Source organism: Protobothrops mucrosquamatus, unplaced genomic scaffold, assembly GCF_001527695.2.
Source record: "Protobothrops mucrosquamatus isolate PMUCROS unplaced genomic scaffold, P.Mucros_1.0 scaffold902, whole genome shotgun sequence".
NCBI lineage: Eukaryota > Metazoa > Chordata > Lepidosauria > Squamata > Viperidae > Protobothrops > Protobothrops mucrosquamatus.
The window spans coordinates 522848-546962 of record NW_015387154.1 but is presented as its reverse complement, the minus strand read 5'-3'; the positions used below and the strand labels follow the sequence as shown (position 1 = coordinate 546962).

At 36.8% G+C, this 24115-nt stretch overlaps 1 protein-coding gene across 1 annotated transcript in view; it reads left to right on the top strand.

Annotated features, from left to right (window-relative positions):
• Positions 1 to 21634, top strand: part of LOC107290465 (inactive N-acetylated-alpha-linked acidic dipeptidase-like protein 2) — an 85350-nt gene extending 63716 nt beyond the window's left edge. The window contains exons 2-3 of the mRNA XM_029284753.1: positions 11053 to 11323; positions 21347 to 21634. Of these exons, the coding sequence (XP_029140586.1) occupies positions 11053 to 11323; positions 21347 to 21544 (469 nt within the window). The 3' untranslated portion in view covers positions 21545 to 21634. The remainder of the gene's footprint in view (positions 1 to 11052; positions 11324 to 21346) is intronic.
• The last annotated feature ends 2481 nt before the right edge of the window (positions 21635 to 24115 follow it).

Genomic DNA, 24115 nt, shown 5'->3' with positions numbered 1-24115 from the left:
ACACACAAACTACAGAATACTTGCATAATCTTTGTGAATTCTGCTAAGGGCTGACCTGATTTGTACAATTGTGAATATAAATTTTGCTAGATGATTTCTCTGACTTTTGCTTTGTCGTCTAATATCACTAGAACATAAATTTCTGAATGGCCTATATTTTTCTACTGAAGCTTGAATCTCAGAGAATGTGGTCCTTCCTTCCTTCCTTCCTTCCTTCCTTCCTTCCTTCCTTCCTTCCTTCCTTCCTTCCTTCCTTCCTTCCTTCCTTCCTTCCTTCCTTCCCTCCCTCCCTCCCTCCCTCCCTCCCTCCTTTCCTCTCTTAAACCTAGACAACAGCATCCATCTCACATCTGCTTAACTTCAAAACCCAGATGAGATTAACCAGAAACTGCTCCCTGCCCTGCGCATGCATATAATGGCATGAGGGCACATATATAAGTGCATATACATGAATTACATGATGCTATTTCATATACAATGTAGTGCAAAGTGTATTTTGAACTATTAACAATACCCTATCAGACCATAAGGTTCTTAAAATACCTTTTGAAAAGGCATAATTGGGTTTTAAATTCCAAAGGGGAAGCTATTGTAGAGTGAATGAATACAATGTAGTTACAGCAGTAATAAGCCATCAGCAATGTGCCATAGAAAAAAAGGAGAATGAGAAGGAGTTTATACAGAAGTCATCAGGGGCAGAAAATCAGGATGTTCTATATTTGCCATACTTTAACTTAATACATACAATAAAAGTCTGAATTAGGATCATCTTCATTGCCTATGTATTTGTAAATGTTACCCATAGCTTGATATATATGAATTTATATTTTTGTATACTGTAGTCACAAATCCTAAAATATTTCCTAGGCAGCTAGGAATGCTTCCTAAGTACACAAATATTGATGTCACTGAATTTCTTGCATTGAATCAGGAACTAAAATGACATATTTTTAATTCTTTCCCCCGATTCCTCTCTCTTTCTCAAATTCCAGTTACTAGACTGGCCTTATTAATTCCATTAACATTTATCAATGACCAGGATGCTATTTGAAAACAAGAAATAGCAAAATCATACAATTTAACATGGCCATTAGCTAACAGCATAACATCACATGCATTTGGACTTAGCAATGCAATCTAATCAGCCTCTCCTCCCAGTGAAATGAGGAAATGATGAGGAATTGAAATTGACAAAGCATGCCACTACGGAAACTAGGGCTTTTATGATTAGTGGCTATACTTACAATAACACTTCCTGTCCCAGCTCTTTCTGCATTTAAATAGAAAAGACTGCCACCACTCTTTGGATATTTGAAAAATTAGTTCTGAGTTCCTTTTGTCTTTGGAAACAAAAGATGCAATAAAATTATGCCATTTCATTTTTTTAATCAAATGGTTGGCATGTTCCCTTTGGTCTTGCAAAGAAGCAGAAATGGCAATGCATTTTGTATAATTTTTGAAGGTCCCTGTCTTAAGTTTGAAATAGGTGAGTAGAAATACAACTAAACACCTGTCCCATATTTTACTTCCTTGCAATCTATTGCTCTTTGTGTTTTAATCCAACAAAAAATGCTTTGTGCAATTACTCTACCTCTCTAATCTCTGCTCCAATTGAGTAGACAACAGTTTCTCCTTCCTTCCTTCCTTCCTTCCTTCCTTCCTTCCTTCCTTCCTTCCTTCCTTCCTTCCTTCCTTCCTTCCTTCCTTCCTTCCTTCCTTCCTTCATTTTTACATCATTTACACCCACTTTTGTGCTTTGTTAGGATATTAATTTTACTAGCTGGAACAATAAAGTGTACAATAGGCCAGAACACATAGCTATAGTTAGGGCGTGTTGACTCATGCATGATGCAGTCTACACTATGATTGGTTGCTATAAGTATAAAGGGAGAGTTTTTCTTTTTTCCCTACTTTTTTCTTTTCTTTCTTCTTTTCTTTGTGTTCTGTATACTGATTATTTTTGCTCATGATGTTCCTGTATTCCTGACTATCTTATGTTGTTTTTTTTTCTGTATGTAGAATGTTAAATATATTTATATATGTAAAATACTACATGTTTGTGTTAATGTCTCCAATTTCATCTGGACAGCTGCTACGCAATTCCATGACATGCTTCCATTCCACCAACTTTTCAGTTTTAAACCTGCTCTCTCCTAGAATGTGTCCTTTCAGCAGAAAAATACCCCATTTGTAGCCTTCAGCCTCCAAAGGGCAGCCTATTCTCCCTTTATTATATGAGGTGTAAATAAATATCATAGACCTACTTGCCCAAGAATGCAAATTGATTGAGGTTACAGGTTAAAATGTGCTTGATCATAAATTAAGAGTCCAAGAGAAATAGATTGCTAGGAAGTAAAATATAGGGGAGGTGTTTGGTTGTATCTCCACTCACCCATTTCATATTTAAGACAGGGAGTGTCAAAAATTATACAAATGTCACACTGCAAACCCTATCACATCAACCAGTAATGTTTCAGAAGAGTTCACGCATCTTCAAATACCATTCTAATATTTTCTGAACGGCCAAGTAGATTGATTTTGGCATAAGCTTTTGTGAACTAGGCAGTTTAGTAGCTACATCTAATAAGGTGGACTGTAATCCAAAAATTCTAATGCCGTGATAAATTTTGTAGACTTACAGGTGCCAAAAGACCCTTTGTGTCACTTCTGCCTAAGAGCCTTGGTCCATATGAGATATCAATCATCAAACATGCATAGTCAGCTGTAAATTATTTAAAAATTGCTTGCACCAGAGTAATAATTACCTATCAACAGTAGTCAATATTCCTGGTCTTACCAATTGGTTCCTATGGTAATATAATCTAATTATAACAAAGATAATATAATGGAAAAGCTTTAAAGGTTCAGGCTAAATGGTCAAGAAACACACTTGAAATTCAAGTTGTTGCTCAGACCAAGGGGTAAATTTGACTTAAGAACTTTTTTGTAAAGGTTGTGTTAGATTATAGCATCTTCCCCTATGCCCCAAGCTCCAATAATATTTTCTTAAAATTTTCTTTAAAAAAAAAGGACATGTACAAAGGCAGGTTATCTCTTAATAGCATGTGGTAGAATATTGAGAAAAAGTAACATGTGATAATTACTATTTTCTGTATCCTCCAGTTGAGAGAAAAGAGATGTCTGGCATATTAAGCTGTGCTTTGAAACTTTTCAAGGGACACATTTTGATGTATATTGGCCTGACTTAGCACAGCAAATTTGAGAGTTTTTCCAGGGCATTTTGATGCCCAATGGAGCAAATTTTATAATTCTGTCCTACTTTTAGAAACAGAATGTTTATTCGTTGTAAAATAATCTCGGTCTTTTTCATTGATGAGATCCAGGACAACTAGTATCCAGTACAGTTGGGCTGACTGTAGTGTGCTTAGAACCACAGGAATGATAAAGCACCCAAAACGGCTGATATTAAAGGGAAAACACTCTGAAATCCAAGTAACTATATTTAGATTAAAAGCTTTATGGATTTGTGCCATTACAGACGTTCAGATCTGTCTGGACGGAAGAATAATGCATTTGCATGGGGCTATTCACTGATAGAGATTTATGTTTCTAAATGGCAATTCTGTGGATTAATTGCAATGCGTTGTTCAAATGTCAGTTACTGGCTTTAGATGGATCAGGCTGTGTACTTTTTTGTGTTGGAGGAGAATTAAGATATTGCTTATCATCTGTCTTGTGTATCTTTTGCCTGGAACAAAAATGTACAAGGAAGAGATGGTGAAAAAAAAAAAACAGAAAGAAAAAGAGCCATCTTTTTTGGTGCCAGAGGAGTTTGACATGATAGGAATGAATGCTGAAGATATTTGCATTCTCTCTTTCTGGAACGGCATGCTGTCACTTCCCCCTCCCCCCCCACCAAATAAAGATCAGTTCATTTGCAACACATATGCACACTAATTCCCTACTGTTATTTCTCAAGCAATTAGATTTCGGGAAGAGGTAAATGGAAAACACCAGTTTAAGTTGTGGGCCTGATGGAAAAGCGCGGAGGGAATTAAAACACAAAGACAAGTAATATTTGAAAAGCAGGCACACAACTGCATGTGTGTATTTCACCCCAGGATGACAGCTGGTGATGGAATTTCTGCCCATAAGGCTCCTTTATAGGAAAACAATAGCTCTGTGGTTGGTTGCAAATGTTTTCACCAAGGTCTTTCCCTCCTCCACGCAGACAAAAATCCATGTGAATAAATATATTTTCAGAGCAGTAGCCTTATAGGGTTCACCACTAGGTATTATTGCTAAGATACAGTGAATTCACCTATTACATTGCCATTAGGTGGAAATCAGATATAGTATTATAAATCAAATGACTATGATAGGTTTGTGTCAATGTCATCTACCCATCCACTCAACCCCAAGGATTTCCTGAAGTAACATTAATGTAAAATATTTAAATGGTTAAGTGGAATCACACACTGTTATTGGATGTGTGATTCAGCCCATCCAAATGATTGTGGTTATTCTAGTTATTAAATGATTCTTCATTTCACTGAGGGGAGGGCTGTATTGCCAGACTAAAATCAACAAATTAGCTTTCAATGTTGGTTCAAGTCAGAATGTTTTTAGAGCGCGTCACCTTTGCATGTTTTCCCCATACATCAATTTCTGATCAATTTGTGCATTTAAAAAGCTGCCTAAGCAGTTGGTTAGTTAATTCTTTCTCATATTCCTATGCAATTATGATGACGTATCTATTTCTGAATGCAATTTTTTTTTCAAAGTATATATTTCTGAATATTTTTATCAACGTTCCAAGAATTGTGGAATCGAATGCACAGCTCTTTTCTAATCTACTGATTGGATTTGTCACTTTGTATTAAAATTTGGAGGTGTTGATTTCTCCAGTATTTCTAAGGTAGAGGGTAAAATTTATTACAGCTATAGATGTGGTCTGCAAAATCCAGATGACTAGGAGATGGCACCAAAGAGTTGGGTTTTCCTGCTCTATGGGGAAGAAAGGATACTTATCTGGGGTTTGCAGCCTAGATAGGTAACCTTAAGCAAAGGAGATTTTTCTACACATGGGCATGGATAGTAAGTTCTGTGCAGCCTTTTCAGACTAGGAGCCCTAAAGAACTCAGGAACTGTAATGAATGTACATAGGTGGGTCTCGATTTTGACCTCTCCTTGATATGTTAACTTCAACTTCCAGAATTCTATAGGCAACATGGCCATTGCTGAGAATTTTGGGACTTGAAGTTCTGAGGTAGGTACACAGAGGCCTGCTATATAAGAAACATTTTAGACATTTGTCTAAAAGTCAAAATAAGGACTCTTTTAGTAGTGGCTAGTGACATTTTGCACAATCTGACAAGATTCACTCTGCTCCTGTCCTCTAACTACAGTTAGAGTTGAGTGTAGAGTTGAAATTCCCAGAATAAAGTTTAATTTCTTGTTCAGATTGGAACAGATCTTTTGGGAACGGAATATGTCCATTCATGCAGAAATGGTCCTTTTGGGTTCATTGATCCTCATCAAGAAAGTTTCCTGTTTCCTGCCACTCCAAAAAAGAATCTTCCCTTAGTCTGCAGCACTGACTCCCCAAATGATTGCTAACTCACATTCAGGCACTGTCTGTAATTTAGTTCTGAGCAATTCTGATTCTATATTTGATCTATGAGTTTTACTACAGGTGATGGTTTTGTTTGTTACAGCTGTGGGAATTCAGCCCCCCCTCCAGAGAAGGAAATATTAAAAGGGCAGAAAAATATATTTCCTCAAAGGATCTTAAAGAGGCAGAAAAACATGCCCAGTTTTTCTTAATAGCCCCAGGTCTCCCTTCCCCAAGCAGAAACCAGCTCTGTAGAAATGCAAACCAGCTAGAAGATCAAGAAGACAAAGACACTAAAATCTACATACCCCACCCAAACTCTAAGACAGGACATAATAGGATTAATACAGAGATGCCAAAGGGCACACTCAGACTCAGGCCAAAGTTCATGCCACAGGAAGCAACTCCAAACAAAAGGCTCCAGAGGGTATAAAAACCCACTCCCGACATGTGCTCAGCTCTTTTTTCTTCTTTTTTCTGCCAGAGCCAACTTTCTGTCTGGTTCTCCTCTTCAATAAGCTGCAACCTTCTTTCTAAAGCAGTCACCATGTTGTTTATCCCCAGCTTGGACTGAACCACGATGAAGACTTTTCTTCCAACACAGCTAAGCCTTTCCAACAAGAATTGCCTTTGTTTGCCATATGTGATTTGACTCTTTTATGAAATAATAGTGCAAGATAATCCTTTGCATATTTAAAATTCAGGTTTCTATCCCACATCTTTGGGGGGGGGGAATACCGACACTGAATGTATATGGTAGCAAAAATGCATCCTTAGAAGCTCCACAAAAATGAAATTGACATAATTTGTTCAACCTCTGTGCCAATAATCAGCTTTTACCAGCCATGCTGATTGATCCATATCATACTTTCCATTCATGCCTATTTTAAATGCTGGTTTCTATGAGTGTTCATTTTTTCTATAGATACAAGTTGTATCCTTCCACCATTAGGGACTGTAATACTACTGTGGTGAAAAGAAATACTAGCATTATGATTGTTGTGAGCTGATGAGCTGTATAGACACATTGCTATTTCCCCTTCAGGAACTTTGCAGCTTCTTTTTTGACTCACACAACTGTAGTCAGATTGCTTGAGCTTTATAGTATAAATTGTGAACAATGATACCTTGTGTTTTCAACTGCCTTATCTTACAAAAGCATCTTATATGTGAATGTATAGGCCAAAGCATTGGAGCAGAAGATTGGGTAGAATCGTTCAATACATGCTTGTTTGTAGAATGTGATTCCATGGCCAATGAGTAAATAAGGCCAACAGGTAAAGAGGAAAAAAAATATTCAACAGTGATAATTGGATCTCTTCCACAGCAGGAAATACCCGCATTGGGATGGTTATGCTATTTATAAACATGCCAAGCACAATTTATAGCAAAGGATTCGACATTGATTTAATATGGTTTTTCCTTATATGGTTAAGAGACAGACAGACACATACAAAGGCATTTTGTTCCATGTACAGTATAGTCCTTTAAAATGGTGATGTCACCTTTCCATCTTAAAATGTCCTGACATACATAAAGGATTATTACTTTGTATGTGACCTATTCATTTAGAGAAGGGCTTTTACTTCTCCCTACTTTAAGAAAAAAGAGAGAGGTAGATGTCTGTTTGACTACCCATCTCACTCTCTCTCTCCATTCATCTTTCTGTCTTTCTATTTACCTATCTATCATCACTACATAGCTATTTATCACACTTAAAAACATTATGAAAAAGTATTAACATCCTTCCATAGTTTAAAAGACAGTCAGATAGATAGAATAACAGAATTGGAAGGGACCTTGGAGGTCCTCTAGTATAACCCTCTGATCAAGCAGGAGACCCTATACCATTTCAGAGTCTTTTTGTCTTTTTTGTTTGTCTTCTTAACTTTAGATTAAGATTTCTGTGCTTTGTGTAGTGGTTGATTTGTCCAAACTCTGTAACAAAAGTTGAATTAAACACGGGCGAGCAATGTTTAAATTCATCCATTAAATGCTAAATAGTAAGTAGTGAGAAAGCAGAGATATGTGTATGCAGTTGGGAAACTCAGCAGTTTCCATTTAAAAGATTGAAACAAATTGTGACTTTGGTGCTTTCTAAAGAATCTACTTAAATCTTACTTTTGCAGGATTAAGAATTGAAGGACATAAAGACTTTAACTTTCAAGAAAACTCTGCTCTAGGTTGGGAACTGCTTAGAAATTTTATTAATCATAGGGCAGTGGTGGCGAACCTATGGCACGGGTGCCAGAGGCGGCACTCAGAGCCCTCTCTGTGGGCACGCACGCCGTCGCCCCGGTCCTAGGCCTTCAGCTGGGTTTTATAAAACCTTTTTGCTTTAGGCCTCCGCCACCGTGTACAAAAAAAAAAGGTTCAATCAATCAGTCAATTTCAACTTCTCACGGGAAAAAAAAGATCTTGCAAAGTTGGAATTGATTGATTGAACTTTTTAGTCCCACCCAGTCTGCTGTTACCACCATAGCCACGCCCACCCGGCACCTGATGATGCATAAGTGGGTTTTGGGTTGCAGTTTGGGCACTCGGTCTCTAAAAGGTTTGCCATCACTGTCATAGGGTATCAACCTGAACATGTTTGCTTGGAAGTAACTCCATGTAGACTGATCAAATATATTTCATACTAAAGTATAAAGTATAACTTAAGTTCACTGACCTAATCTTGCTAGAAATTTTACTAGCATGTTTTTTGGAAGATTGCATTATTCACAAGACTAATTAAAAACACGTCATATCTGCTGATGGGCTTTAATAAAGCTTAAGGCATGATTTGCACCTGCATTTTAATATTCTGAAAATAAATTATGAAGCAAATAAGGAATGCAATGCTTTTTAAAATTCAATCAAGTATATTGTCACTAAAGTTTTAAAACCATTTTCATTTAATTATGGAGTAAGAGAGCATCTTTCATTTTGCAATGAAAAGAACGATTCTGTAATTGTAATCTTCATTTAAAATTACCCCCTGCAATGAAGAATGCGCTTATGATGGGGAAGTACCTCGATCTTGTTTGTAATGGGATGCTTTTTCTTTCATTATTTAATCTATTAATGCTTCCAATACTGATGGGCTATGTGGATACTCCTGGAGCTTTTGTGTTAATCAAATGACTTGGCACGTATTGGGACTGTCCAAGTTCATGTCATTGCATTAAAGGGCACAGCCGATGAAATCACTGGCTTGTAATGTACTAGTGATTGGATTAACTTGTCTATTTTGTGCAGACTATTTGAAGACTTATTGGAGATAAAGTGAAAAGATTAAGTCCAAAGAGCTGACCTTTGGCTATTATTCCTCTTGAAAAGAGCTCACAAGCCCTTAGCGTAAGCCTACTACTCTTGAAAACTGTATGGTGTTAGAATAGATCAGAGGTGATGAATGTCTTGCTAATTTGTTTAAAATTAATCTCTGTTTGCCTTTTTTTTTCAATTAAATGGGCACCACAAGACAGATGCAAAGTCCAAATTTGTGACCCCTCTAAGTTTGACATCTAACCTTTACTTCATCATTCTGTACTGCCCAAATAACATTATGTCTCTGAAGCAGTGTTTCTCAACCTTGACAATTTTAAGGCATGTGGACTTGAACTCCCAGAATTCCACAGCCAGCAATGCTGGCTGTGGAATTCTGGGAGTTGAAGTCCACATGCCTTAAAATTGTCAAGGTTGAGAAACACTGCAAGGATCACAGCACTTTGGTAAAGTAACCAACAGAGACTTTTCTTTTGGGACTAACGGAGAGACAATTAGGAAAAAAAAAAACCACGGAACACTGAATTCTTGTATACTGTATGATAATTGCAGCAAGATTATTATTTGCTCTAAAGTGGAAAGATTCAGCCCTACCCATAATGGGAGAATGGTTGGTGAAGATGATGGAACTTACAGAGATGGCTAAATTGACTTCCTTGCTTACAGAAAAGACATCTATGTTTACTGCTGACTGGAAAACCCTTATAAACTTTTTGCACGAAACAGAAAAACTAAATTTTTAATTTCTGGTTTTGATGATTCAAAAATATTAAATAATTGAAAAAAAAGAGTATTTTTGTAAGCATAGAGTAAAAGATAACCATGAAATCATACTTATATTTGCTTGCAAAGGAAAATTCTATTTTAACTTTTCCTTTTGCATCTTTGTTTTTCTTTTTCCCTTCTTTCCCTTTTTTTACTTTGTATTAGTTTTTGTTAGTTTTTATCTTCTTTTTAAAACTTTTAATTAATTGTATACAAAAAGAAAAAAAGAAAAAGTAACCTTCTAAGAAAGAGAAAGTAGGAATTGAAATGGGAGACAGATGACCTCCAATGAGAACAGATGCTTATTATGCCTTTCCTGGATCAACATATAAATGACAATTGACAATAGAGACATATGGGAAAACAAATCCTCCTCAGATTGTGACAATGTGAGATATAGTTTCTACTATAGCTTTGCATATTTCTTAACAACATGGTAAATGTGATATAAAAATAAAAAAAGGATTATAAACTTTATAGTAAACTTTATAGTAACTTTGATGGAAAAATCAAGCTTAGGCAATTAATGATATGGTTTGACATAATTGTTATTTTCCATTAAGTAAATTTACACAAATAGAAATAGCAATAGCACTTAGACTTATACAGTGCTTTTTTTCTAAAAAAAAAATATCACACACGTATGTATCACACACGTCATACAACCTGCCTTGCCTACCCTACAAGGTTCCATCCAAAAAAGGTGCCGGACCTCCGTTCTGGGTGTTCTATGAGAAAAAAAAGCCCTCGACTTATATATCACTTCACAGTGCTTTACAGCCCTCTCTAAGAGGTTTACAGAGTCAGCATATTGCCCCCCAAGAATCTGAATCCTCATTTCATTGATCTCGGAAGGATGGAAGGCTAAGTCAACCTCAAGCCAGTCAAGATTGAACTCCTGGCAGTGGACAGAGTTAGCCTGCAATACTGCATTCTAACCACTGCACCTAAATTAAACCACTGGTTCCTAAATTAAAATCCTTGGGAAAACCATGAACAAATGTCTTCCTTCACAATAGTTTTATGGTGCTCAATTCTATTTATTTTTTTTCTATTTTTATCCTGCCTTTATTACTTTGTATGTGTGTGTATATAGATAACTTTTTTTAAAAAAAGCCAACTCAAAGTTTCATCACTTTTTGGCTCAGATCTTGGTTAATATGCTGGCTGAAAGTACCTAATGTGGTTTTTAAACTATGGCTTTGACATGTTATTGTACAAACTCAGATAATTGTGATTTATTCCCCAATTATGCTTAGGTAAACAATGACTTAATGCAATAAGTAAACTCATCTAGTAGATATTCATAGAGCAACATTTCCTTTGTTTCCTTGTTTTATAAAAAAAAATAGATCCCAAGTTACCTATGTACATAATCAAAAGTTTAATTTTTATTGGAAAAGCAAATCTGTACACATAATTGTATTTGATATTGTTTCTTGTAGAGATTTGATACAGCAGAATGGAAAAGAAGATAGAGATGTTGCAACAAAACTTCTGGGTCAGTGGACATCCTTAGGTCTTGAAGATGTCCAGCTTATCAACTACACTGTCTTGCTTGACTTGCCAGGCTCTTCTCCAAATACAGTGACTCTGAATAACACTGGGGAATGCTATTATCCTAATGGACAGCCATGTAACAAAGAGACCCAAACTCACCACAGTCAAGACCTTCTGTACTCCTATGCTGCTTACTCTGCCAAAGGAACTCTCACGGTAATATGACCCATTTGTATGTGTTATATTGGTATAAAAATCAAGCAGAAAGGGGAAAAAACTCATGAAGATGTAAGCCTGTTGAATGATATACTGTATTCTATTACAATGGCAAGATAACGTATGGAGGTCACAAATAGCAATCATGGAACACTGTGACCATGTCTATGGATATTCTCAATGATCCATGTCATGGTTGTCCCAAAGATGGTTTTCCAAAGGTAACTGGACTTTCTTGGGGTTTTTTTTCTTTGAAAATGTTTTGCTTCGCATCCAAGAAGCTTTTTCAGTTCTAACTGACTGGTGGGAAAGGATTTATATTCTTTGCAGTTAGCTCTCTGAGGGTCGTTCAGACCACTTGGGGGGGATTATCTGTATCCTCAGAATCAGAGTGCAAATGGGTGTGGAACCTTCTTGGAACTGCTGAAAGGACTGTGTTGTAAACAGGAGATAAGTAGTATTGTATCCCTGTCTCTCTGTTGAGTTCAGTTTTGACAAAATGGCTTTTTTTAACCCCTCAAATCAGTGGTCCTCTCTGTCCGAGAATGTGAACTTTGCTGTCTTCAGAAGAGTGACCTTTGTCTTTCAGATGCAGATGGACTAAACCAATTGCTGCTAGTTGCTACTGCAACTGCTGTCACAAATGGTCACATGACATCATGCTTTACAACACCATCACATAATGATGGAGTTACTTGTTCCAATTACCCTTGTTAAATGAGGACTACCTGAACACCAATCAGGACTAACTAAAGAAGTGCTGCTTCAGACAGGAAGGCGGTACAGAGAGTGGTGAGGATGGTAGAAAAGATTATTGATAGTTCACTTCTTCTATCCAGGACATTGCATATGAGCGATGCTTGAGCAAGGTCCGCATGATTGTCTGGGACACTACACATCCTCTCCACAATCTGTTTTCCTTGTTACCTTCTGGGAGGAGGCTTCGTGGTATCCGAAGCAGAACTTCTAGATTCAGTTTTATTCCAATTAGCATCAATCCCTGTGAACTCTCAAGTTTTTTCTCTCTCTCTCTCTGTGTTTATATACATATACATATACATATACATATACATATACATATACATATACACATACATACATCAATGTCTTCTTTTTTAGACACACACACACACACACACACACATATATATATATATATATATATATATATATATATATATGTGTGTGTGTGTGTGTGTGTGTGTGTGTGTGTGTGTGTGTTAAATTTGGATTGCTAACAAAGAGTTAAAGGAAGCTGGTATAGCTATTTCAAGCTCCTTTGCTCTTATCAGCCAGCTACACCCTTCTGAGATTCAAGTGCGTCATAAAAACACTTAAGACATATATATGTGTGTGTGTGTGTGTGTGCGCGCGCGCGCGCGCGCCCAAGTAAAAAATGACAATAAAGTTTCTTTTCCTTTCCTATCCTATCCTATCCTATCCTATCCTATCCTGCCTTGCCTTGCCTTGCCTTGCCTTGCCTTGCCTTGCCTTGCCTTGCCTTGCCTTGCCTTGCCTTGCCTTGCCATCTTATCTTATCATCTTAAGTGTTCTCAACCACTTTGTAGTTTATGGATCAGTTATACATAATAATGACTATTTTGCTTGTTTAAATTTGGAAATTGTCCATCAAAGAAAAGATATCCATGTATCGTTGAATTTAAAAAAAATCTCATTTAGGTTTCAGTCAGAATCAATGCATGGCTTTTCCTGACACAGAGCAGAATGCACTCTTAATAAGGAGACATCTATTAATGGGGTTATTAATTAGAAACAGTCTAATTTCCCCCTCCCCCTCCCAAAAAAACTCCTCTTAGGCCAACATGGCTGAATATAACATGAGAGGATTAAAACATAAAAATCTTATATACTTAATTTTATTGCTTGGATAGATCAATTATCATTGTCATTTCCCAGAGTCTTAAACTGTAAGACAATTCATTTATGAAGTAATTTATGAAGTAAATTTATTTATGAAGTAACTTTTTTAACAAAAAGGAAGAAATCCACATATCTTTATTAATGTTTTATTAATATATCTAGTTTCATCATCAGTATTGACTAGATAGAGCCCACATTTAAAATATCCTTATTTATATGAGATTATTTGTTCTCAAACTGTACAGAGTAGAACTCACAGAGCAATTTTTCATCTGAAACTGCTGCATGATTATACATACTGAACCTTTCTTGCTACTTGTATTTAACGTTTATTTTGTCTTAGGTGAGAACCGAGCATCGATGTGAATAATCTAAGCCCAAAGGAATTTGTGATCTATATTTGTGCATAGAACAGGAGCATATGGGGAGATAAATTTACAAACATCCCCACCTGCTTTTGAGCAATGCCTGATCTGGATATATGTAGGCCTCAAAAACTGAAGATCCATCTGGTGTTCATACTGTATAATTAAACTTAGCCACCTGCAAATGTAAAAAGAATTAAGGCTTTTGCTAGACACAAAGCCCTATTAAGTTTACCTAATTATGCATCTCCACCATCTAAGTTAATGTAATCAGTGCTGTGATGGTGCAAATTTTCTACAAGATGCCACAACTACTTATATCTTTAAGATAAAGAGGCTAATTCCAATAGTAAGATTTTCTTTTGAAAACCATGGCCTGATTGCATATAATTTGCAGTCCTTATATATCACATTGATGATGTTAGCATCCGTGGTTCCATTGTCCCTAGTTTCATGTTGAATCATAGGTATATGTGTGGGGAGAAATTAATCTCGTATCATAATTATACTATGGGGAAAGAGAGACAAATGAAAAATATGTGTAAAAATATGTTTTTGTAAAGCAAAAACACAAAGCACACGGCTTACATGTTTGGAAGGACAGGTTTGCCTCAGGATCATGTTATCAACATTTTGTTATTTTCATGATATCCTAGTTTATATTGGAGTCCTATGCTTCCAACGATCAGTGGTGTCTGTATATAATAATAACAAAATAGAGTTGGAAGGGACCTTGGAGGTCTTCTAGTTCAACCCCCTGCTCAAGCAGGAAACCCTATACCATTTCAGACAAATGGTTGTCCGATCTCTTCTTAAAAACCTCCAGTATTGGAGCACCCACAACTTCTGGAGGAAAGTCATTCCACTGATTAATTGTTCTAACTGTCAGGAAATTTCTCCTTAGTTCTAGGTTGCTTCTCTTCTTGATTAGTTTCCATCAGTTGCATCTTGTCCTGCCTTCAGGTGCTTTGATTAGCAGGATACAAAGATGACTAAAGGTAATAGGCAAAAAACATAGCTGCTGTTTTCAGTTCCAGAGAGACCTATGGAAATTGTAGGTCTGCTTCTTCTCTTCTTTTATCTTACTATTCTAATGGGAAATTGAAAATGAACCACTCTGTAAATGAAAGTGCTAACCTGACTCTCTTCTCTATACATCAAAGATAACAGACCAATATACACTTACTAAATATATTTATATAGCATAGGTTTGTATATTCCACATATAGAATGAAATAATGTGGCATTTTTAACACAGTCTGTACAGGCATGAGGAAGAACATCTCTATAAGAATATAAACTGTGTGCTTCTGAAATAGAGACTAGGAATGCAACTATTGGATATTATAAACCCTATATCTCTATTTGCATGAATGTCCACAAAGAGGAGACAAAGGGTCTAGGTCAGGGGTGTCAAACTCACAATGTCACGTGATGTGTCACGATATATCATGACTTTTTTCCATTGCCAGCAATGGGTTGGGCGCGGTTTCGGCATGACGCATCCGGCCCGTGGCCCGGCAGTTTGACATCCCTGGTCTAGGTGACTTCATCTGCATCATGATGTCATCATGTAAATTATACAAAGTACTTTCTGTACATAATTTATTTATTAACATTATGACTCGACTAATGGAAACTGATGCCATAATCAGAATGTTATCTTCCAGATGCCTACATATGCTGTTTCTAAATGAGGGTAGCAGCCTTTAATAGGGGGAATATACAACATTCTTAATAGTCTAGCACAATATCCCAGACTGTGATGTTGATTTGAATTTTAATCACTATCTCCTATTCTGATTTATTAGGAATTTAATTTGTCCAGCATGAAACAAATCAAGACTGAAATCTGCATACAAATGTTACTTATTAGATTCATAGTCTACCTTTCCTTTTCAAGTTCCTAGAGCACCCTGCTTTCCATTCACACTTACAATTAACCTGGGAGATTGGTTGGTCTGAGAGATAGTGACTGTCCCAAAGTCATCTGGATAAGTTTCATGGCTGAAGGTAGCCTTGAACGTAGATGTCTCCCATCCTAATCTATCACCTTAATCATCATATTGAACTCAGACAGCCATATCCTATAGAACAGATTATTGAGGGAAAAGTTAATGATCTAAACACTAAGTAGAACATGGTTAGCTGTATTTCTTGAAACAACCAGAGGGATACTTAAAACATGATGAATGGAATAGATTTTTCTACATATCTTTTTCAAAGTTTAAAGTAAAGTCAATGCTCTTTTGAACTGACTCTACTTCCTGGTGACTTCATGACCATCCATGTTGTATTTCTTGGCAGCTATAGATAATGGATGTGCATTGCCTCCTCCTAGGACTTTTTCCTAAATCATCTTGGCATTCCTGATGCCTAAACTTTGCATAGTTTTTCAAGTTCATGCAAGAATGTATAGATGCTGCCACCTCATAAAGTTTCCCAAAATGTCAAAGAACAAAATTTGGTATTTTGATTATTTTACACCTGATAACAGAATTACAAAGTTGGAAGGGACCTCAGGGGTCTTCTAGTCCAACCCCCTGCTCAAGCAGGAGACCCTATACCATTCCAGACAAGTGGCTGTCCAGTCTCTTCTTAAAAGCCTCTAGTGATAGAGCACCCACAACTTCTGAAAGCAAGCATTTCACCGGTTTCTTGTTCTCACTGTTAGGACATTTCTCCTTAGTTCTAGGTTGCTTTTCTCTTTGATTAATTTCCATCCATTGTTTCATTGATAATTAATTGATAATACCTCACTGATATTTGAAATCTCAAACAATTTTTAAAACAGAGATCTGAAATTGATTGAAATGGATGATAACAGATTTGAATTCCAAACCGGTAAACTCAATTGGACATAATGAAGTGAGATCATACGCTTTGCCAGACAGATGATCTCTGGGATCTGAAATAATGCAGATTTTCCTTGCTGATTAAATGAGAGTGAGCCTAAAATGCCCAGAATCCAGAGAAACTACATAATCCATATAGTTTTAGCCATGCCTTTCAATATTGAAGGTGTTTATTTTTTTCTCTAGCAATATATAAATATATGACTCAATTTAACTCCCAAAGGGACTTTTTCCTTTCCTTGAACTTCCATAACCCTGAATAACATCTAGAGATGGGAATAGGGTCTTCTTTTGTTTCAATAGCCTTTCCCTTTCCCCCAAGCCTTTAATTAGTTCTGCCTTGCTTTTATGAAGACAACTACATTAAAAAGTCACATCCAATAGCAATAGCAGTAACATTTAGGCTTAAATACCAACCCATAGCAATAGAATAGAATAGAATAGAATAGAATAGAATGGGTCCTTGGAGGTCATCTAGTCCAACCCCCTGCTCAGGCAGGAAACCCTATACCATTCCAGACAAATGGCTGTCCAGTCTCTACTTAAAAACTTCCAGTGTTGGATTATTCATATCTTCTGGAGGCAAGTTGTTCCACTAGCTAATTGTTCTAACTTTACATGACTCTCTGAGTGGTTTACTATGTAAAAGCATTACAGGTAGTCCTCGACTTACAACAGTTGATTTAGTGACTGTTCAAAGTTATAACAGCACTGAAAAAAGTGACTTATGACCGTTTTTCACACTTATGACCATTGTGGCATCTCCATAGACATGTGATCAAAATTCAGACGCTTGGCAAATGGCATGGATTTATGACGGTTGCAGTGTCCCAGGGTCACCCAGGCTCAAACAAAGTCAATGGGGAAGCCAGATTTACTTAATAACCGTGCTGCTAACTTAACAACTGCAGTGATTCACTTAACAACTGTGGCAAGAAAGGTCATAAAATGGGGCAAAACACACAACAAATTCTCACTTAACAACTGAAATGTGAGGCTCAGTTGTGGTTGAAAACTATCTGTACTTATTTATTTATTTATTTTATTTATTTATTAAATTTCTACCCCGCCCTTCTCCCAGCGGACTCAGGGCGGCTTACAGCCATCTAAAACAGGTACATAATACAAAAATACTAATTTTAAAATGTAATTAAAATAGAATATTAAATTATTGGCCTTTTCTTTTTAAAATTATTTTAAAACCAAATTAAGATAACCCTTAGGNCCTCTCTGTGGGAGCGTATCGGCCGATGAGAGGTAATCTGAGGCAGAAGGCGGTCTCGGAGATAACCAGGTCCGATGCCATGGAGCGCTTTGAAGATGATAATCAACACCTTGAAGCGCACCCGGAAAGCCACCGGCAGCCAGTGCAGCTCGCGCAACAGCGGCGTTACATGGGAGCGACGAGTCACTCCCATCACCGCATATCACTTGCATATGGCCTCAACAATCTATGTCTTCATTTTACCAACCTCGGAAGGAGGGAAGTCTGAGTCAACCTTGAGGCCCCATCAGGATCAAACTCCAGACTGTGGGCAGAGTTTGTCTGCAATAATGCATTCTAATCACTATGCCACTTGGGCTCTGGTTTAGAAACTGGCTCTTTCTGCAATGTAATTAAAAACTAGCAAAATTAACTCTAATAGGGCAGATATGTTATGGATGGACAGCTATCCATTTCATAAACTTTCATGAAGATGTATGTTAAATGCTTGAGTATATTCATGAGTCTTTTACATATCTTAATGAGAAATGACAAATGGGATTTTTCCAATGTATAGACACATATAATATACACAGACAGACTTTGGCCGTTGCATTGAAGTCTGCTAAATTAAATTCCATTATATCAAAGGTCCACTATTCCTTAAAAGAGATTAACACACAAGAATTTCCATGGTAAAAGTCTACTAAAGAAAATGTGCATATCAGAATGATCTCACTTTCAAAAAAGAGTTCTTGGACAAATTACATTAACAGTCATGTGAAGTTGCATACTAAGTCTCCATATGGCACTAGGCATTGTGAATCTAAACAGTTGCAAAATGTGTCGTGATTTCTTAAAGCAGAAAATCAATTTTTAAAAAAATCTCATCCCTTTGGTTCCTATGGCAGTAACAGTGCCTGAGAATATTTTATGGGATGGAATAATTTTCCCAAGCAAGTCTGACAGATCCTGGTCTGATTTCTGAAGATGCATTTGGGAATGTTTCTTTCAAGCCCTGACTGCGTTTCCCTTTGTGTGTTGTTGTTTGTTTATTTTGGGGAGCACATGGGAATATATAAGATTGCTTCAGTTACTTAAACAGGTGAAGGTTCTACTCAGGGGTTTGTGTGCTCCGTGGCTGTGAGAACTCCATCTCCAAAATGACAACCACAATCTTTTTAACTCTGCTCCTCTTCCAAATGGTTGAAATGGGGAGAGCCAGACAATCTGCCATGTATTTTCACAGGAGAATACCTGGATATTTTTCACAAGCATATCTCTCAGTTTCACGTAGCAGCAGCTGAGCCGGAAGAAAGTTCCCCCAGGTATAACACAAGCCCAAGTAATCTTCCCTTGTCCCCTCAGGCATAATGAACAGAATGCATATGGTAATGTTAGAACTAAGATGCTTGGGGATGTGAATGTAGGTGTACTTTTGTGTGCAGATAATGCTTTCTTGTTGGCTGAGAACCCAAATGATTTGCAGAGAATATTAAGCAGATATTATGGGGCAATGAAGACAATGGATCTGAAAAGTAATGCATCACAGAGGAAAGAGTTGTGTTAGTAAGGAAAGTGCAAGTTACAAATGAATGGAAACAAAACTGCACTTAGTGTGTGCAAATGCTGGTATAAATGTAGTAGTACATGGGACATGGGGTAGACATATAGTAGTATGTAGGCAGTGGGTATGGTGTACATAAGGAGCATGTGTGGATCAAGAATAAATGTGGAAAGAAAAATGAATGATCCAGGATGGAAAAGTAAATTGAATGAATTTGATTATTTAAAGAGAATGAATGAAGATGGAATCACAAAACAAATATACGAAGGAAACGTAAATCAGTGGAGAGAAAAGAAAAGACTGAGAAATTCATGGTTGGATTGTACTGAAAAAAAAAAAGCAAAGATGGTGCATGAGAACAGAAAGGTATGGAGAAGGTTTTAGTATAAGGGGGTCCCTGCGGATTCTACTGCCAACCAAAAGGGATGGTGCTCATCTTCATTTCAAGACCATTGAGCCAGTGCTGTCTGAAGACATTTTCATGGTCATGTAGCCAGCACTGTTACCTTCCCATCTACTCACATTTGCATGCTTTCGAACTGCTAGTTGGCAGGAGCTGGGGCAAGGACAGGAGCTCACCCTGTCACGTAATGCTCAGATCTTGAACCTGGGCTGCCAGCTTTCCAGCCAACAAACCCCTCATCTTAATCATTGAGCCACCGCACTACCCTTCATTTTAATATAATGAGGCTGGTATTGGAATAATGTTAAAATATACCACATTTGAGAGCCTAATTGAGTGTAGTAATGAGGGCTTCAGGCTAGAAACTGGGAGTTCTAGCTCTGCCTTAAGCACCAAACCAGCTAGGTGACCTTGGGCCAGTCACTTTCTCTCAGCCCTAGGAAGCAGGCAATCGTAAACCATTTCTGAAATCTTGCCAAGAAAACTACACTGATTCGAAGGCACAATAATATATATTTTAAAAAATAGCTACAATTAGTCATATTTCCTTTGACCTTTCTTATCACACTGTTAATTTATTTAGTTTACTATTTCTTCTGTCTGCTTTCATGGGTTTTTACCCTGAAAATGAATAGTGTGATCTGGAAGTAGGTGTGCATGTATGTATGTATGTAAAATGTATTAACATAGTGTGAATACAAACATAATTAACAGAAATAACACCCTATTCACAGGAAACTTATTAAGCAAATATTTTAAAACCATTACATTAAAATAATTTGTACAACCCTCATCTAGCCTTTGAAACACAGTTATATATCAAGCACAAGAATCCTCTGTGGTAGCAAGTGGCTATTCTTGCCATCAAAGGAGCCGTGGTGATGCAGTGGTTAGAATGCAGTATTGCCGGCTAATTCTGCTGACTGCCGACTGCCAGCCAGTTCGATTCTCACCGGCTCCAGGTTGACTCAGCCTTCCATCCTTCCGAGGTTGGTAAAACGAGGAACAAGATTATTGGGGGCAATAGGAGGACTCTGTAAACTGCTTAGAGAGGGCGGTAAAGCATTATGAAGCAGTATAGAAGTTTAAGTGATATTGCTATAAAAAGTCAACACATTATCTCTATCCACTAATGAAACACCTACCATATTGTTCCAATATCTTATAGAGTGTGATAAAATATCACCTATATGTAATGGACTTTAAGCACTATTCTTATGTATGATATATGACTGTGTTCTGCAGATAGATAAAGGCTGTGTATTTATGACTACATAGATGCTTAATGAATGGGGAGAGACTCTAACACTACATGGGTGAAATTCAGAGGAATTTATAGAGAGGAGATGGAAAATCTATATGCTGTTCTGTGTCACCTTTCTAGGGTTTGATCAATGAGCTATGAATTGTCCTCTGTTTGAAGTGGAAGAACATTTCCATTTACAGAATGTTATGCAATCATAACAATGTAGTGGTATCGTTGTAGCTTGTATGCATACTACTTAACATGTATATGCATAAGCTGATGAATGCAAGTGGAGTCAATGGGAACAAAATTTTGTGAACACATATAAATGGCAAAATAATATTCATGGACATGGGTTTAGTCACATGTAAAGACAAACAGGTGATTCTCACACCAAGTAATGCGAATAAGCCAGACATCTATGGATACCATCTGCCTATTCATTCCTAATATATAGAAAAAAGAATATGCTAATCAATTATTCGTCTTTTTGTTTTTCTAGGCTGAAGTCTTTGATGTACAATATGGAAGTCCAGAAGATTTGCTCAGGATTAAACGGTTTACTAATGTGTCCAGCAAAATTGCTCTTTTGAAACTTGGACACATGCCTTTGCTATATAAGGTTAGTACTGGATTTTTTTCCCCAGTGCATTTTTTCTTTCTGGTTTTTGAATTGCAAGTAATAACTTGCAATCTGTGATGTGGTCTTGTAAAGCTGCATTTAATTGTTTCTTGTTTCTTTGGTCCCCAAAGTTATAAATGTTATAAACCCTTTCTCTAATGAACTGATTTTATTTTTGAAAAAAGAAAAAAAAAGATAGAAGAAAGAGGGCTTGGTTCTAATTTATCAAATGATTCCTATGATCAAATGGAGGCTTCAATGTATACCTCATTTGTATACCTCTGATACCTTAATCACTTTACTATATTTAATCTGTTGATCAAGAATTTAAAGAAGAGACAGTAACAGTTCAACTGACTTTGGTGGACAGTAGAAAGTTATCAAATGGTACCTGTTAGCATTGTATCTTTGTACATTGAGTACATTGAGTATCATAATACAGTATTCTAACCATCCAAAGGTAGTTTTGCATATTATTAACCAAGATGAAACATTTGCCTCCTTCTATAGTAAATAGAATTTAATTCAATTTTAGAACAGAAACTATTTATTTATTATCGTGGTTTTTAGTATCGCCTGTTCACCGCCCTGAGTCCCGTAAGGGAGATAGGGCGGTATATAAATTTAATAAATAAATAAATAAATAAATAAATAAATACTCTCCTTACAGAAGAGATTTTAGATTTTAGAATTAGATTTTAGAATTAGACATTGGAATCTGTGTCAGAATTGCAAAGAATACTTGATATCACTATTTATTATTTACATAGATTTTTGAATAACACTTATGACTATCTCATTTTCTATCCCAGCAAAACTTTGCTTCAAACATGTGCAATTAATCTTTGTTTTAAAACCTTCAAATGTTTGTTTCGTATATGTTCTATAGCCCAGAAAGAGTGTTGGAAATCCATTTCTGGAGATTAAACAATAAGTCACATTATTTATAGTTCTATTATTGCCATATTTGGGTTTTTTTAATTAGCATATGGCATTGTTACATTAGCAAGGAGACTATAATGCTAATACAGAGTAGTAGTTTGGCTCCCTGTTTACCAGCTCTGTTAGATACACACTTGCATGCTTTCCAAGATCCACTGCAGGAGGGCGAGCTAGCTTCACACCAGAAAGAAATATGAGCGGCTTTTCCTGCAGTGCCATCCAAGGCCCTTTTCCCTCCACTGAAGCCGCCTTGCAAATGGGTGCCGCAACCAGGAAGGTTCACAGCCAGCAATATCCTAACCATTGTAAGAAGTGCTGGCTCGTCTCCTTACCGAAGTGGTACCTATTTATCTTCTTGCATAGAACATGCTTTTGAACTGCAAGATGAGTAGAAGTTGAGGTGAGTGATGGGAGCTCACCCGCCACCCAGTGCTAGGACTTGAACCACTGGAGCAGAGACCATCTCCAGTGTCATTAAGCCATTGAGCTTCTAGATTTGGGGTTGAAATCCATAACATTTCAATATGACATTGCTGCTTGTCAAGAGTGCCTGTGTTCTACCTGGCTAAACTTCCTAAAGGATACACCAAGAAATCTAAACTGTGAGTATAGTCTTTAGATCACAACAGCTATTTCTGACTGTCCTCCCCACTTAGATACCTCTGATTTCAGGCACCCCTGCCATGGATGGAATAATAAGCAGGATAATAGCTTTAAGGCGCTAAAATGCCAATTAAGCTTTAGGAAAGGTATTGAACCCTATGTTCTTCATGACTACATGATGGTGCAGAATAATAAGAAAATCTATGGTAAAATGACAAGAAAATCTATGCTACAAAGGAGAGATGCAGCAATAGCAGATGATGTTTTTATTGCACATTTGTCTTTCTTCAAACATGGACTCATAGAGGGCTTATCTCCCATTTCAAATTTTTTCGCATCCCACTGCTTCTTCCATCTGTTTTCTTTTCGTAAAATAAATGTTAAGGAAGCAAAAATGGAAGAGCTGCACAACGTAGTTTGATTGATCACACTAGGAATTGAAACATCCAATGCACTCCATAAATGGGAGCAAAGGAGGAAACTGATCTGGGGAATATTAGCACTGAACAAAGCATTTTTTTGATAGGGCTCAATCTCAATTTCTGTCAGCTTTTCATTTTCCCAGTCATAAGTCTGCATTCATTTGAAAATTAAAAAAAAATAATCATAAAAAGATGAAACAGGAATGTCTTCATATCCTGGTGCTTTTATTTCTAAGGCACCATCTTGTTTTGCATGTTTTATATCTGCAATTATACATTGTTTTTTTTCTTAATGCATTATATTATTCTGTGTTATTTTCACGCAAATGTGATTGTATGAACTTTTCTCTAGTGACAACAATTTCATATACTTGAGAACCACAACATGTTACATGCAAAGTTCAGAGAAGTTTTGGAAAGTATTGAATTTTGGGGTACCTACTGGTATGGAAATGTGTAATTTTATGAGTATTACAAGATGACCCAAATAAATTTATCCCCAGTTCCTATTTGAGAGCAATTTCAGGTAGCTGTGCATTTTTTCCCTCTCTAAAAAAATTCCTTGCCTTTCAGAGTTATTCCTTGCCTTTCAGGACATTGCACAATTGAAACAAATTCATTTTCCCCCACACTTTGGTCTCAAGTGGCATCATTTTATAAAGTCCACAGGAGTAGAAAAGAA